Raw genomic sequence first — 16,128 nt, 5'->3', positions numbered from 1 at the left:
TCAAAACTCTACATCCTGGTAATTGTGACCCACAGGCTGGTAATAGTACACTGAAGGTCATCAGAGCTTCAGCAGGTCAAAGCATGCTGGTCAGCTGTCCCTTTCTGTCGGTTACTTTTCTGCTTGTGCAAACATTTTCATTTTGTAATGTTGCAGCCTGCAGAGTTGTACCTCCTTTGCTAATCGTTGCAACGATACGGCTAAGAAGTGACAAACTGAATCAAACTGAAGATGCTTTCACTGAAATGAACGCAGACATTACTGATCCTGGCTTCAAATGTTTCAAATTAGGAGACATGCTCGACCCTTTTTGACAACTTCATACGGTTTGTATTTTTTAATTAAAAAACGTCAGATGTTTAGAGAAGGTGCCCTCTTGTCTACTTGAGGAGCAGTGTGGATTATGATTGAAATCTCATCTGGTCAGGCTACTGACCCACACATTACGTCACCATGCTGGCATTGATGATTTGACCAAAAGATGGATGAAACATGAGCAAGTGCAGATACACATTTATCCACCAGCAGTAGCTCATACTGTGAAGCAACTAAGCAGCAGAAAGGAGGTGAACAGGGACCTGTGGGCTCAGTGGGAGCAGGAGTTCCTGCGGCTGAAAGGAGGAAGTGAAAAGATTTTTGCTGCATCTGCAAATAAGCCAAGAGAAATGGCTTTAGTTCAAGGATGCACTACGGTGCCGAAATCAGCACTGACTTCCAATAAAAATAAGCTTTTTAACAGAGATGCACTGATTAGAATGATCTCAGGTTTTTGCACAGCCTTGACCAGACGATATTGGTTTTTGCTGACTCCTAATACTCTTTCAAAACTGTAATATTAGAAGTGTAAGAACATTTAAAACGTACTTCTCAACCCTCCTGCTATGAGCGGTTCTTAACTACTTTAATGAACCGCAGAGATGCCGTCCCACTATGTGTGAGAGCAGTCGCTGTCAAACACGGTTTGACCAACATGTTAAAACACAGACCACATGTTAAACTGGCTCTGGCATCTTATATTAGCAGCTGGCACGGCTAGCATTACTTACTGCAAACACATTCCCTAAAGGCTGCCAACATGTGCTCCTGGACAGACAGTGGATGAAGGCCAAATAGGATAAACAGCAGTTCTGATGTAATACATCCAGCCTCCCTGTACTATGGTGAAGTCTCACTCTACCGCAGCGTGAATAAGCCAGACATGGTCTCAAATTTCAAAATTACTTTATTAATCCCAAAGGGAAATTAAATGTTAATGTAGCTCATATTATGCAGGTTTCTTCTTGATGAAAGGAAGGATCTCCTGTAGCGCTCCGTCTTACAGCAGATCTGAAGAAGCCTCTGACTGAAGACACTCTGTTGTTGTAGGACAGTCTCATGAAGAGGATGCTCAGGGTTCTCCATAATGTTCTTCATTTTATGAAGAATCCGTCTTTCCACAAAGATCTCCAGAGGTTCCAGAGGAGTCCCCAGAGCAGAACCAGCCTTCTTTATCAGCTTGTTGAGCTTTTTTAAGTCCTTGGCTCTGATGCTGCTTCCCCAGCAGATGATGGCAGAAGAGATCACACTTTCCACAACAGACTTATAGAAGATATGCAGCATCTTACAGCAAACACTGAAAGACCTAAGCTTCCACGAGAAGTACAGTCTGCTCTGTCCCTTCTTGTAGATGGCTTCACAGTTTCATCTCCACTCTAGTTTGTTGTCCAGGTGAACACCGAGGTATTTATACTCCTCCACCACCACCACCTCCACCTCTTCTCCCATGATAGAAATAGTTTTTGACTTATTCCTGTTTCTCTTAAAATCTACAATCATCTCCTTTGTTTTAGTCACGTTCAAAATGAGATGATTGTTTCCACACCATGCCACAAAGTGGTCCACCACCTTCCTGTACTCAGCTTCTTGTCCATCTCTGATCCACCCCACGACGGCAGAATCATCTGAAAATTTCTGCAGATGACAGGAGTCTGTCTTGTACTGGAAGTCTGAGGTGTACAGAGTGAAAAGGAATGGTGAGAGTACCGTCCCCTGTGGTGCTCCTGTGCTGCTGACTACGTGGTTAGACTCACAACCCTTCAGTCTCACAAACTGTTGTCTGTTTGTCAGGTAGTCTTTGATCCAGGAGATTGTTGAGGCCTCCACCTGAGTCTTCTGGAGTTTCTGACAAAGCCAATCAGGTTGGATTGTATTAAATGCACTGGAGAAATCAAAGAACATGATCCTCACAGTGCTGCTGGCTTTGTCCAGATGACAGTGGATTTGTTGAAGCAGGTGTATGATGGCATCTTCAACTCTAACTCCACAGCGATAAGCAAACTGAAGGGGGTCCTGATGGTTTACTGTTTGCTTACTCAAGTGGGCCAACAGGAGTATCTCTAGAACCTTCATGATGTGAGATGTCAGGACAACAGGTCTATAGTCATTGAGGACTGATGGGTGAGTTGTCTTTGGTACCGGAACAAGACAGGAGGTCTTCCACAACACCGGAACCTTCTTCTGGGCCAGGCTAAGGTTGAAGAGGTGCTGCAGAATCCCACAGAGCTGCTCTGCACAGGCCTTCGGGACTCTAGGGCTGACATGATCTGGACCTGCAGCCTTATTCCGATTCAGTCTTTCCAGTTGTCTCTTCACCTGACTTCTTGAGACACACAGGTGGAAGGGGGAAGCAAAGGGAGCATCAGCATCTACTGGTTTGGTTGAAGGCACACATGTAGAAGCAGAAGGGTCCATGGCTGAGGTGGAAGATAAAATATTTGAGGTGTGACAGGAAAGCTGTGGGTCAAAGGAGGGTGGGATGTCTGATTGTCTGTGAGGAGGATGCGAAGCTTGTTTCTGAACTGAACGTATTGAAGAATAGGTTTAGTTCATTGGCTCTGTCCAGACCTTCATCGGTCCAATCGTCCTTCTGCTTGAAGCCCGTGATCTTCTTCATCCCTGTCCACACATCTCTGATATTTTTTTGCTGGAACCTGCTCTCCAGCTTCTTCTTGTACACCTCCTTGCTCTCTCTTATCTTGACTTTAAGTTGGCTTAAGTGGCTCTACACGATTTAGAAAATACTGTTTCCTTCATAGAACTCTGTACCTCCTCTGACTTGATAAAATAGCTAAATTTGAATCTGCTTCACTCAGCAAAAGCTTCTAAAACCTAAAAGGGCTTTTTGCTAGTAGGATCTGGTGACGCTTAATATGATGCAATCAGCAACTGGAAGATCTGGGTCAATTAAAGTGAATATTATCCGACTCTGGTGCATCTCTGCTGTATGTCTTCATTTTACTGTAGCCAAAAATGTCTGACGAGACAGGACAAGGAGCCCAAAAAGCCAAACAGTGTTTCACTGTTAAGGTGCTCACACAGCTTCAATGGGACAAATCCAGATAACACCAACGTTTTCATGCTGCAACACGGCCGATTTTTCCACAAATGTGACAACATCTTGTGGAGATTTGTTTTGCTGACTTAGTCAAACATTTATCAGTTTTAGTTGTGCTCTTCCTGAGATATTACAAATGCATTACAGTTCCTATCTGCTGTGTTAAACTAATGAGTAGAAAGTCTGAAGAGGTGGACAGCAAAGTTTCTTCATTTCCCAGAGCCACAGCTGCTGAACTACAGCTGGCTGACCGCAAAGGGACACAGCTGTTTGTCTCTGTGAGAGTTCCCGAAAAGAAGGCCTTCTCCTCCTCCCGACATGCAGGGCCTTTCTATGATCAGCCATTGAAGCAGACTTTTGTTCGATCAGCTTTATTGGCTAACTGTAATGGTTTCGGAGATGATTCATGAATGAATCATTGAGAAAGAGCTGGTCAACCATCCATCCTGACTTCTCCTGTAAGCACTTCAGGAACCTGACTCCGTTGCTTCAGTAGCATCACTGTCAGCATATTTTCTTCTTCTTTTATTTTGGGACGATTGGAGACAGAAATGCAGACGGGCTGTAGAAAGCACCACTGCATCACAACAGCCTGACTGAAACCCAGTCGGATTAACTGTCTCAGTGTCTATTTATGGAAGCTTATTAAACAGCGCAGGGCATCCTCATAACAATGTAGCTGCTTAAGTGGATCAGTGTGCTAATACAGTTACATCTTACACAGCTATTCTTGTTTGCTTTTAAATAGCAGCGTATTGTCCTCAGCATGACAACTGTTGACTCAAATGAGTCAGAGGGGTAAACTCTCTGATAAATCTCATTTAACGGGCTGCTTAATGAGTTCTCTGACAGTTCTGTTATAAATCAATTCCCAGTGACTCCACATAAGAAGGTGGTTTCTATTGGCAGCCAGCAGGAAGTGAATCAGCATCCATCCTGAAGGTGGGAAGAACTATGCTCACAATAGCATACATCCGATCACCAGTAGTTATGAAGCTCAGCAGTTGCTTACGCTGCCGTGTGAAGAACTAAAACCAAATGGCTCTGAAATCAGCATTCCACCAAAAGATCAGCCGCTAATTACTGTGCTTCTAATCTCTTTAAAACCAACGTTTTCCTACCAAGACTCCTGGGAAACTTTGTGAGCCACATCGTCCTTTTTTTCAGGTGGGAACTTCCAATAACTTTACTAATTTGATGAACAGCAAAATTATAAACAGACCGACATGAAGATATGAGTTGCATCGTTTGGCAAAAGTGGTCACACCCCTATGAACTTGTTATCATCTTGAAACCACTAACTTCAATGTATTCTGTTGGGTTTTTATGTGGTAGATCAACACGCAGTTTCCTATAATTGTAAAAGAGTAGAAAAACATGATTCGCTGCATTTTTCACAAATAAAAATCCATAAAGTGTGGCATGCATTGGTATTCAGCATCCTTTTCTCTGGTACCAATAAATAAAATCTAGGGCAACTAGTCGCTCTCATTATTTAATTCATCATCTGAAAATGTAAAAATCAACTTTCAGGTTTTGCCTTGCTGTCTCAACTAGATTTAGGTCAGTCTCCTGACTGGGCCGGTCTAAGGAGTGCGGGATGAGCCTGCACTCCTTACTGCTGTGGACTGTGATGAATGAAACCCACAATTCCGAGAGACAACCTGCTGTCAGGTGTTTCCCAGATGTGGGAAACCATTTAAACACAAAAGGTTGGTGTAATCGCCTGAATCCAACGCCTCAGTCAAACTTGCAGACAAAAACCATGTCCAAGTCTCCTTTTGTCTTAACGTTTAGGTTGTTTTTTCAGGTTTAGTCACTCCCATTAATCCTTCCATGTTTGGCCAAAGGATTAAGTACCCCGTTATGTCTGTGAGAATAGGTGTGTGTTTCACCTTGGTCGACGCTGCAGTAATCTGGCGTGTCATTCCCTCCCGCTCCTCCCAAAGTAGCAGTCGTCACACCTCCCGAGCCCTCGCTCACAGGCTCACTCCGATTGACGCTCTCCCTAGAGCCGAATCGAACATGGGCAGACGGGCGCGAGCTGATGTCGGGCGACGTGTCGGACAGTCCCGGGAGGTCCTCGGCCTTGGTGGGCGTCACCGTGAAGCGGACCGATGACATGGCGGGTAGCTTAGAGAGGTTTGTGAGAGAGAAAAAAACAGGAAAGTGTGTGTGTGTGTGTGTGGGGGGGGGGGGGGGGGGGGTCTAGGCTGTGTGGGATGCAGGAATAGGGATAGGGTGGGACCAATCAGGGAGTAGCTGGCAGCACTGAGCTGACCTGAGCTAGGCTATTTTCCAGCTGATGCAGAGGTAACAGCTACCTCTACAATTTGTCCTTTTGCTATTGAAATACTCCATTGAGGCAAACTGGTTGTTCTTCTTAAAACAGGCTTCTTGTACCAAACCCCCCCTAATTCTGGTCACAATGTGATTGTTTTCAGTGAGATGCTAGCACAGACGTATCTAATCTTTAAATTATAATGTGAGGCAAACTGTGGGAAGTATTGATAAGGCGTTGCTGTGATCTTGAAGGTTTTTTAAGCAAACATAACATTAATTTTGGCCAAAAAAAATGCCTTCACAATGTTTTTCCCTACCGTTGATCACAGCCAGGGCAGAGCGGGAGTGAACATCAGTGATGGGGTTAAAGGGAGAGATACAGGAGTGTGAGAGAAACAGAAAGACATGAGGGAAAAAACATATTAGTAGGATCCTTACATGTGAAATAAAAACATTAACAGCTGCATAATAAACTGCATTTCTGAGTTTGTCTTTCTAAGGTTAGTAGCAGCAACAAGCAGTATTGTGTCATGTGCCTTTTAGAAAATCATCAATCTAGGACTTCCACAATGTCTCCTCTGTTTGACCATGACCAACAGTTTCAAGCACTGCATTGCTCACAGTATGTCCACATGCCTTTCCATCGGATAAAACCCCAACAACAACCTCAGACTATCTTTGTTCTTCAAATAAAACCTAACTTTAGCGTCTTGTGGATGGCTCATAACCGAGGGCGTCATTCTCTGACAGCAACCTGGCAGCGGACTGACTGAGGTGTTAAATAACAACCAGGATGAGTCGCGCTGATGTCCCCGGTGCCCCCCAAGTGCAAAATCAAGTATCAATTTACATATGCACCCTGGGAGAAAAGCTAAAAAGGTCAGTAGATATAGCAGCACTGTTGTTTTTGTCCCCTCTCTTTCTTTGGACTTGGATTATAATTTAATAATTAATGGAGAGCGGTTCCAACCGGTTGTGCCAGAGAGTACCAGCTCTCACTCTGCATGCAGAGGCAAGGCAGGTTGTTCCCTTTATTAAAAAAAGGTTGCCTGGTGTGTCGACATTCAGAGTAGGAGGGTTGACATGTTGCACAAACCAGAACTAAATAAATAATCGTTCCATCAAGTTCAGACAGAAAATCAGCTCCTAGGGAGGGGAAAAAAGGTGTATGGTTAATATGACAGCAGAGTCGGAGAGGTGACTGCTGGAATGTCTTATGTCCATCTCCAGGTGGGTTTAAGCTGAAAACAGAGGGAAAAGGGTGATGAATTGTAAAAATTTTTTTACCTTCTCCAATAGGTCCATTACACAGAAAAAACAACATTCAACCATACAAGCTAGAAAAGGACCCGGGGAATAGGCTGGTGACTGAAATTGGACAATTCTCAGCTTAACTAAACAAAACTAAAATCCAATCTTTTAACAACGAGTGATCGCTTCCTGCCTAAGCTCTACCAGGCTGGACTAACCACAACTCTCTTCGGCATGAAGGCTGCCGGTGCAGGATGGACAATCAGAATGAGATATTTTCACAAACATGGAGGTGTATGAAACTGAACTCAGACGAAGCAAAAACAGCCAAATTGAAAGGAAAATGTATTTTCTATGGAGGCATGTGATCTGATCACTCAGGCTGCAATAAAAGAGAGAGCTAGGCTTTGATGACTGCTGGTCGCTTTGACCCGCCGCCACTTCCTACTTATGAAATTTTAACTTTTCATAATCGCTAATATAAGATTCTAGAGAGAACTTAAAATGTTAATTTTAAACGACGATAGTGATTTTGAAGTTAATAGTGAACGCCCTCTCAAACAGACAGTGAAGACCCCAACTCTGCTCCTAATTACAAGAACCACTCAGGGTAGAAAGGCTAAGACCAAACATTTCATTTCATAAAGCAAATCAGAAATATTTATCAATCTGTAGCACCAGGTCAGAACTTGAGAAAAAATGGAACTTGGCCATAATTCTGCAATCGGCCCATCTGTAGTACAAACAGAACGACACACCTAAAAAATCTACATGAAATATCAGGATGTGGGCTTCAGATTACTGAGAACCATCAGCTCTCTGACTTGTGACTGACTGCTCTTCCTCCTGAACCTCAGCCACCCAAATAACCTGGAGGAGGCGATTACTTGGATTTCCAGCTAAAAAGCAGCCATCAGAAGCACAGACGAGAAGTCTAATGACATTTTGTTCTCACTTCTGACAGCTCTGATTTCTTTCCATTCTTAAAAGCCATCAGCAACATTTATGTGATCTTTTTCCTAATCCGTTTAGATACACATATGCCGCTTTTTATCCACAAGTGTTTGTCATTTATGTAAATCTAGATCTTCAGACCTCATCTTTGCTGCAGTCAAACTGTGAAGACTTCCTCTGGGAACTGGGTGCAGCCTTGTTACCCATCTGGCTGCCAAATCCTCACAGGCCTCCGATTCTCAATCAGAGAGCTGCTCCAAATCCAGACCCAGAACACCATACAGCAGCACCAGAACCGGTCAGCATCCTGTGTACCTCTGCAGCTTCTGAGGATAATGTCGATGATGACTATATGACGCAAACAGACGTGGTAGGTATGTATACAATAAAGCAGAAGCAGTACCACTCAGATTAATGCTGAACATTCATTTGGTGCCAATGATGCTCGCTTTGCAACCCGCCACTCAGCTGCCATTCTAAGCCAATTAGGCTAGCTATAATAATTCTGGCTTGAACCGGTCCGTCAACACGTCCCCTTTACGCAGAACTGGTTCTAATGCAGCCATAAGCAGCTGGTCCAAACCGCGTTCTGTTGCGTTACATTGAATTACCACCTCATCAATTCTGGGGGAAGCTGCGATTTGAGCGGCGAGTTTTTAACGCAATAAAACCGGCAAAATAATTTGCAGAGTATTGCTTACAGTTCTGGCCAAAACTGGAGGGTGAATGCAACATTGTTTTATTCAAAAGTTTTGTAAACCTAGGAGGAAACCTAAGGTGTTTCACCTGAGGTAGCCGCGGGAACAGAGCTGCGTTGAGGAGGTCTCAGTCGGTGCAACTAGCCTAGCCACGCAGGAGCAACCCGTCAACTCTCCGAACCTCCAGATCGCTCTCCCACAAAGACAATTTCCCCGGTCAAATGATTCACAATCTACCTGCCAGTCAGCGCAAACACATACCTGTCTCCGGTTTCCCTTAAAGTGCTCCTCCGACACACGACTGTTTCCAGTTTTTATTTTGAACATGTAGCTCCTGTGCCGGAGTTTCTCCGCACATTTATTCCAAACGACCCATCAAAAACAGCACGCGATTGCGCTGCTCGGGTCCTGACTTCCTTGCCGTCGTTCCAGTGAGTTTGCGCATGCGTGATAATGACACGGCTGGGTAATGTAGTGCTTATTTACATTCTAGCGGAAATGAACGTTTTTTTCACCCTATCACTTCTTAAAGGTTTTGTTACAGCGTTGTCATAACAACAGTTTAACTGAAAAGAATGGCTCATGGACTCCTATAAGTTGTTCTAAAAACAATAAAAGACTATGAAGTACCACAACAATCGTCATGCTCAGTTACTGAGTTTTTGATTCAAATAAAGGTAGTGTCACTTAATCCTCGAAATGACGAATGTTTATTAAAGAAAAACTGACTTTTAAAATGTTCAGTGTTCGACCTATCCACTATCAACCCTCGATCAACAGTCAGTAACAGAACTACCATCAATAATCTGTTCTTCCATCCATCTTCCATTTATTCCTCCATTTCATTATAATCCATCCATTCATCCGTTTGGTTATTGTCCCCCAATCAGTACATTTATTGATTATCAGTTCCTCTGTTTTCTTATTATCCATCCATTTATCTTCCTTCTTGTCTTTCCTTCGTCCTAATGATCCTTCTATCTATAGTTTAATATTTTTTGCTGGCCCCACAGTTGTGGCCCAATTTCTGCCAAGCGCTCATAGCAAACCGTTGAATTTACCCTTAAAAATGAATCTGGGATTTTTAAAAATCTATGTCTTGAAACATATGGAGCTGTGCAGGAGCCCTGATGTCCAGAAACCTGCAGAAGTTTCTGTCCTGTGGTGTTTTCCTGACTTACTGTGGATGTATGATTCCAGTTTGCAGTTCTGATTTAGGACATCACAGCTGGTTTTAAAATAAAGTTTATTTTGTTGGGGTAACAACAATTACTTAACTGAGACAACCTTCTGGAGGATAGTGTCTGTGTATTTTCGGATGTTAAATATTTTCTATTTTATTCTGCGCACAGTTAATATCTGCCATATTTCAGCTTTAGATCTTTGCTTCCATAAATGTCTCAAGCAGCTAGAACAGCTTTTCTGTATATAACCAATTTCTTTTGGATTGGTTTCGATGCTTTCTGCCTTGCGTTCAGGAACAAAATCAAATAATACAAAATAGTGTGAATACAATAAAAGAAACATTACAGCAGATACAATTAAGAGATGACATTTAATGTTTTAGAAGCTAAATTTTATTTGTTAATATGCATCCTTAGGGTTTCATAGTAGTTAGTGCTGGCAGCTGCAGCTCATCCAAAATGCTGCCACCTGAGTCCCAACAAACACCAAGAAAATGGATCACATCTAAATCATTTCTTAGATCACTGCACTGGCTCCCTGATTGTCAAAAACTATATTTTAAAATGCTATTTGTCCAGAAAGCAATAAACTGTCTTGGGCTGAAAGTAAATTTCTTGTTTTCAGCAAGATGCTGCATATCTTCTATAAGTCTGTTGTGGAGAGTGTGATCTCTTCTGCCATCATCTGCTGGGGAAGCAACATCAGAGTCAGGGACTTAAAAAAGCTCAACAAACTAATAAAGGCAGGATCTGTACTGCAGACTCATCTGGAACCTCTGGAGCTCATTGTGCAAAGGATTCTTCATAAAAGGAAGAACATTATGGAGAACCCTGAGCATCCTCTTCATCAGACTATTATACAACAAGAGTGTCATCAGTCAGAGACTTCTTCAGATCTGCTGTAAGACGGAGCGCTACAGGAGATCCTTCCTGCCCACATCCATCAGCATCTACAACGGCTCTTTGGAGAAACCTACATAATGAGCTACAACAACATTTAATTTCCCTTTGGGATTAATAAAATATTTTCAAATTTGAATTGAATTTCTGAGTTGCATGTCAAGTCTGGAGCATGTACAGGTCCTTCTCAAAATATTAGCATATTGTGATAAAGTTCATTATTTTCCATAATGTCATGATGAAAATTGAACATTCATATATTTTAGATTCATTGCACACTAACTGAAATATTTCAGGTCTTTTATTGTCTTAATATGGATGATTTTGGCATACAGCTCATGAAAACCCAAAATTCCTATCTCACAACATTAGCATATTTCATCCCACTAATAAAAGAAAAGTGTTTTTAATACAAAAAACGTCAACCTTCAAATAATCATGTACAGTTATGCACTCAATACTTGGTCAGGAATCCTTTTGCAGAAATGACTGCTTCAATGCGGCGTGACATGGAGGCAATCAGCCTGTGGCACTGCTGAGGTCTTATGGAGGCCCAGGATGCTTCGATAGCGGCCTTTAGCTCATCCAGAGTGTTGGGTCTTGAGTCTCTCAACGTTCTCTTCACAATATCCCACAGATTCTCTATGGGGTTCAGGTCAGGAGAGTTGGCAGGCCAATTGAGCACAGTGATACCATGGTCAGTAAACCATTTACCAGTGGTTTTGGCACTGTGAGCAGGTGCCAGGTCGTGCTGAAAAATGAAATCTTCATCTCCATAAAGCTTTTCAGCAGATGGAAGCATGAAGTGCTCCAAAATCTCCTGATAGCTAGCTGCATTGACCCTGCCCTTGATAAAACACAGTGGACCAACACCAGCAGCTGACACGGCACCCCAGACCATCACTGACTGTGGGTACTTGACACTGGACTTCTGGCATTTCCTTCTCCCCAGTCTTCCTCCAGACTCTGGCACCTTGATTTCTGAATGACATGCAGAATTTGCTTTCATCCGAAAAAAGTACTTTGGACCACTGAGCAACAGTCCAGTGCTGCTTCTCTGTAGCCCAGGTCAGGCACTTCTGCCGCTGTTTCTGGTTCAAAAGTGGCTTGATAAATCAGGACTGAAAACTTTAGTTCAAAGCAGCTTCTAATCAGATTCTGGCTAATAAACGTTTTTTGACTGAAGCATGAGATTGAAGATCACATTTTAAAAGTAAACGCTCATTTGAATGAAATTTGCCCTTTAAATCTGTACTTTAACATGTTTTATACAGTGCTTTTTGACATTTTGTATCAGCTGTTTAAATCTTTGATTCTTAGAAAAGCCTGCTGTTGGGTTTTGTACAATAATACAAATTCTGATTTTCAGTTTGTAAGGGGTGACATAAAAAAAAAAGCTAAATAAGTTTTATCTGGCATTTATAAACCAGACCCAAGTTAAAACCCTACTCTAAAGGTCTGGAGGCCTAAAAGCAGTTAAGTTACCTGTTTGATTGCTAGGAGTGGGAATTTATCTGCTTTTTAGTCAGTAAATTAAAAATAACAAAAAATGTATAAGTCTGACAAACATTTCTTGTGGCAAATCAAAGATAGATGACTTTGAAACATAAATTAGTTTGAAAAACCCTTCATTTTTCAGTACTTCAGATTTTCACATACTGTAAAATGTAGTATCATCTTTAGTTGATGCTGTTCATATCTATTAAAAAACATTTTTTTAGGACTGCATTGACCTTATAGATATGGTTCAGGTTAATAATGTAGGGCAGGAGCTCGTGGTTCCTCCATCTGATGTCGCCACTGTCCTGTCCTTCATATCCACACATCCAGCTGAATATCCAAAAACCAGAAGCACCAGAGTCTGCTTCAGTGAATGATTCAAAATATCATGTCTGATATTTTCTGTTTGTTTCTGTGTACTATATGGAAAAAAAAAAAAAAAAGTACTTTACTAGCTACACCTTAGTTTGAATTCCAAACACAAAGACAACCAAATAGAAAATATTTGCATCATTTTATTCAGTACAGAAAAAAAAATTATAATTATAAGTAAAAACTAAACATCCATTTCCAACAATCCAGTCTTTTTGAATCCAACCCAGGAGTCGTCTTCCTCTTCCCCTTGCAGTCCCACCATCACCTCCATCCTGCCGTTTCTCCACAGAGGCTCCTTCACAGAATAGGCCTGGGCTGCTGTGTGAGGAGGATACCGAAACGTTTCTTCAGCTGCACGCGGTGGCGGGAGAACTTGTCGTCGGGGGAGAAGCGAGCCGGGTGGGCCGAGCTGGTGGGCTGCCCTTCGGGAGTCACCTTCTGTTGGTGGACAAGGAGGAGAGAAAAAAAAACAACAAAAAAAACAGGATATTTATTGACTCTGGTGGGGGAACAATATCATTAGAGAGACAATGTATAAGATTCATAAACTATTTATTCTTAAAATAAAAAATACATTCAGAACAGCATAGGTCTGATTCACACTCTTTGCTGGGTGTATTTAAAAATAAAATTCAAAACCAATAGCAGTTTTTGATCAAGTGTAACTGAAACACAAACAAAATGTTTCTTTTCTTTCATGTAAAACCACTTGAGCAGCATTTTCCTGTAATTTATTTGATCATTATTCTGTATTATGATACAGAATAATGATACATTATTCTGTATATCTGGTGCTGTGAGCAAATCAAAGCATCTTTAAGACAGGTTTTATTCTTACTGGATTCTTACAACGAAGTTCCCTCATGTTTTGGCTGAATCAGCTGGGAGAACAAGCTAGAAATACACACATTTATGTGCGTAGATTGAAGGAGACATGAATAACCAGCTCAACAATGTGTGCCACCAGTTGAAAAAATGTTTGGTTTTTTTTATATACAGTTGCCATGAATAAGTCTTCATGCTCCTTGAAACTTTCCCACCTTTTGGCAGAAACACAAACATCAGTGTATAACGTTTGGATTTTATTTGATAGACCAACAATAGTAACAGGTTGGAGAATCTGTTGGCATGACAACGATTACCACTGCACACCCAACTCTGGGAGTAGCAAGAAAAGCCCCCAAAAAAGTCCTGATTGTAGTCAGCCATAGCCAAATAGAAGACACAGCAAACATGTGGAAGAGGGTTGTCATGTCAAGTGACATCAATTTAACCTTCTGTCCTTCCTGCAAAACACGTAAAGATGGTAGCAGTATTGCACTATAGCGATGCTTTTCTTCAGCAGTAACATGGCAACCGATCAGAGCTAATGATAAACATCAAACAAGAGCTTGCATAAAATTATACAGATCCAAGATTTTTTTCATGTGCAGGAACGGCCTAGTCAAATCCTAAACCCGACGTGATTGCGAATTTGTAGGATGACTTGAAAATAGCTGTTTGTCGCTCACTGAGGTGAAGCTTATTTACAAAAAAAAAAAACAGCAATAATCTCCTCTTTTAGATGCATAAAGCTGGTAGAGGAATAACCCAAAAGACGTCGAAATGTAACTACAAGTGATTCTACAATGTGCCGACTCAGGTGGCCCGAATCCACACTTCAGATTTGTATTTGTTTAAAAAAAAAAACGTATGTGCAATAGAAAAAGAAAGACCAATAAAAACAAACCACACCAAATAAATCTCTGCTTTTTCATTAACAATTAAAGCGAAGTTAGCTACCTGAGCTGCTTGTTTGTTACCAACTCGATCTGGTAGCAATTAGCTTCTCTTTGCTCTTTCTTCCTCCTGAAGTGCCCCATACTTAACAAACAACTCACGTCTACGTCCCTCAAAACGTAAAACATACCAATCAGATGCGGACAAGAAGCTGAAGGGGAACACACTGCTGCCATCATGGTAAAATGTTCAAGTCAGCGATGTAAACACGGAGCTACTTGCCTTCAGAGTGTAGACTCTGTCTCCGTTCTCATTGAGATAAAACTGTAGAAACATCACGGCGAGGGTTCGCTTTTAGGTTTTAAAGGCTGGAATAAGGTTAAAAAGACTTCAAATGTCGGGAAAAAGCTGAAGTTTTTGCGTAAACGCGAATCCCACGTGCTACAAGGGTCTCTTCAAACTCACACAGAAGGAGCGGATATCCGGCTCAGGCCGCAAAGCACCCTGGGAGATGTTGTACAGCTGTAAATGTGTAATTGTGGCGCAATCACCCTTCATTTCTAATAATTTACCTGAAAACCCTTCTGGTTAATTCATTTATTTATTAAGTAGAGTAATTTGTACCGTTTTATTAAAAAAAGCATAAACACTTAAATACGTTAAACTAAATAAAATTACTGAGTAATGAGAAAAGCCATGAACATAAACCACTGGTCAGTGTTCAAAATAAAAAAAGGAAAAATATACATAATTATAAATGAATAAATAAATGTTTCACAGCTTTGATCCATGACAAGTAGTCAATGGAGTGTTTTGGTTTCAATTCCGAGAGTCGAAAATAAACTACAACTGTTTACTTTTGAATAAATTAAAAATGAATCCAGTTTTGGATCCAGCATTGGCTGAAGGCGATTAAACCCAAACAGGAAAGGTAAGCCCATGAGAATTGATTCATCATGCTGTGCATTATTTGCCTACTAGATGTCTGTATAAAGGTGTCAAGAAATGGACACAAAACTCCACAAGGAATTAGTGGTTTTGCTTAATGCATGAAACTGATTTAACAAAGTAGTCTTATGCGGTTTGGACACTTAATATTATGTTTGTTCGTAGAAGGGAATCTGTGTGTCTGCTATACTTTAACAGTCAGGTGGAATATACTGTAAAATTTTCAGTAGAAGTAGCAGTTTTCTTCAACTCTACAATTAAACCAAAACTCCTGAAAAAAAAAATTGTTGCAGCATCAGCTTCTTTGAAAGTAACTTAAATCACATTAAATCACATCTGATGATACGAGAAAGAGGAATGTTAAAAAAGGGAGCCCAAGATATATCATTTTAGAACTTTTTTCACCCTAAATGTGAAATTTTATGGGTTTAAATGTGGAAAAAAACATTTTGGGTCCAAAACGTTCTTAATTTCATATATATTTACAAAAACAGCAGTTCTATCAAAACTCTATAGCATAATGCTGCCACTATCATGCTTCAGTGTGGGCATGGTGTTGTGTTGGGGATGCCCAGTGTTGTTATTGTGCCAAACTTAACATTTTGATCTGTGGTCTGGATTTCGTTTGGAAAAAAAAAGGAATCATTATAGCATCCCTTTCTGAAGAATACAAGAGACTGTCATCACAATTTTAATCTTTTATAGTCGGTTATTATTTCTTATTTCTAGTTTAATCATTATTTTTGAAATTACTGTAGGCTCATTGAGATTGTGATAAAGTACAGTACAAATTACATCTATTATTATTATTATTATTATTATTTATTATTACAAGTAAAACACAACCAATACTTTCCAGTAATGCAGCATATATTTACCTGGGGTGTTTTCCCATCCACTGTATATGCATGCATGTCATGACTTGGTTTATCCTCTTTTAAAC

General features: G+C 41.0%; 2 protein-coding genes and 1 long non-coding RNA gene across 5 annotated transcripts in view; 1 reads left to right on the top strand and 2 right to left on the bottom strand.

The window, feature by feature from the left end:
- LOC124880512 (solute carrier family 12 member 6-like) overlaps positions 1-5,575 on the bottom strand; it is a 33,128-nt gene extending 27,553 nt beyond the window's left edge. For all 3 annotated transcript variants that reach the window (XM_047385664.1, XM_047385665.1, XM_047385666.1), the window contains exon 1: positions 5,269-5,575. In XM_047385664.1, coding sequence (XP_047241620.1) covers positions 5,269-5,497 — 229 coding nt within the window. In that variant the 5' untranslated portion in view covers positions 5,498-5,575. The remainder of the gene's footprint in view (positions 1-5,268) is intronic.
- LOC124880513 lies at positions 5,411-10,837 on the top strand. The gene is made up of 3 exons (XR_007041371.1): positions 5,411-5,515; positions 7,993-8,235; positions 10,369-10,837. It is a non-coding gene; the product is annotated as an uncharacterized LOC124880513 (long non-coding RNA).
- Positions 10,838-12,638: 1,801 nt separating this feature from the next.
- On the bottom strand, positions 12,639-14,738 carry nop10 (NOP10 ribonucleoprotein homolog (yeast)). Its single transcript, XM_047386406.1, has 2 exons — positions 14,520-14,738; positions 12,639-12,956 (listed from the first exon to the last, which is right to left on the bottom strand). Exons 1-2 carry the CDS (start codon positions 14,571-14,573, stop codon positions 12,816-12,818), a joined length of 195 nt encoding a protein of 64 aa, XP_047242362.1. The 5' UTR covers positions 14,574-14,738; the 3' UTR covers positions 12,639-12,815.
- Positions 14,739-16,128: the final 1,390 nt, after the last annotated feature.

This window comes from Girardinichthys multiradiatus, chromosome 14, assembly GCF_021462225.1.
Source record: "Girardinichthys multiradiatus isolate DD_20200921_A chromosome 14, DD_fGirMul_XY1, whole genome shotgun sequence".
Lineage (NCBI taxonomy): Eukaryota > Metazoa > Chordata > Actinopteri > Cyprinodontiformes > Goodeidae > Girardinichthys > Girardinichthys multiradiatus.
The sequence above is the reverse complement of the archived record's forward strand: the minus strand, read 5'-3'. Positions and strand labels throughout refer to the sequence as shown.

Coding starts and splice junctions, on each gene's coding strand:
- nop10 (XM_047386406.1), bottom strand. CDS start 14,573: ATGTTTCTACAGTTTTATCTCAATGAGAACGGAGACAGAGTCTACACT. Junction 12,957..14,519: donor ACAGAGTCTACACTCTGAAG/GCAAGTAGCTCC, acceptor GTCCACCAACAG/AAGGTGACTCCCGAAGGGCA.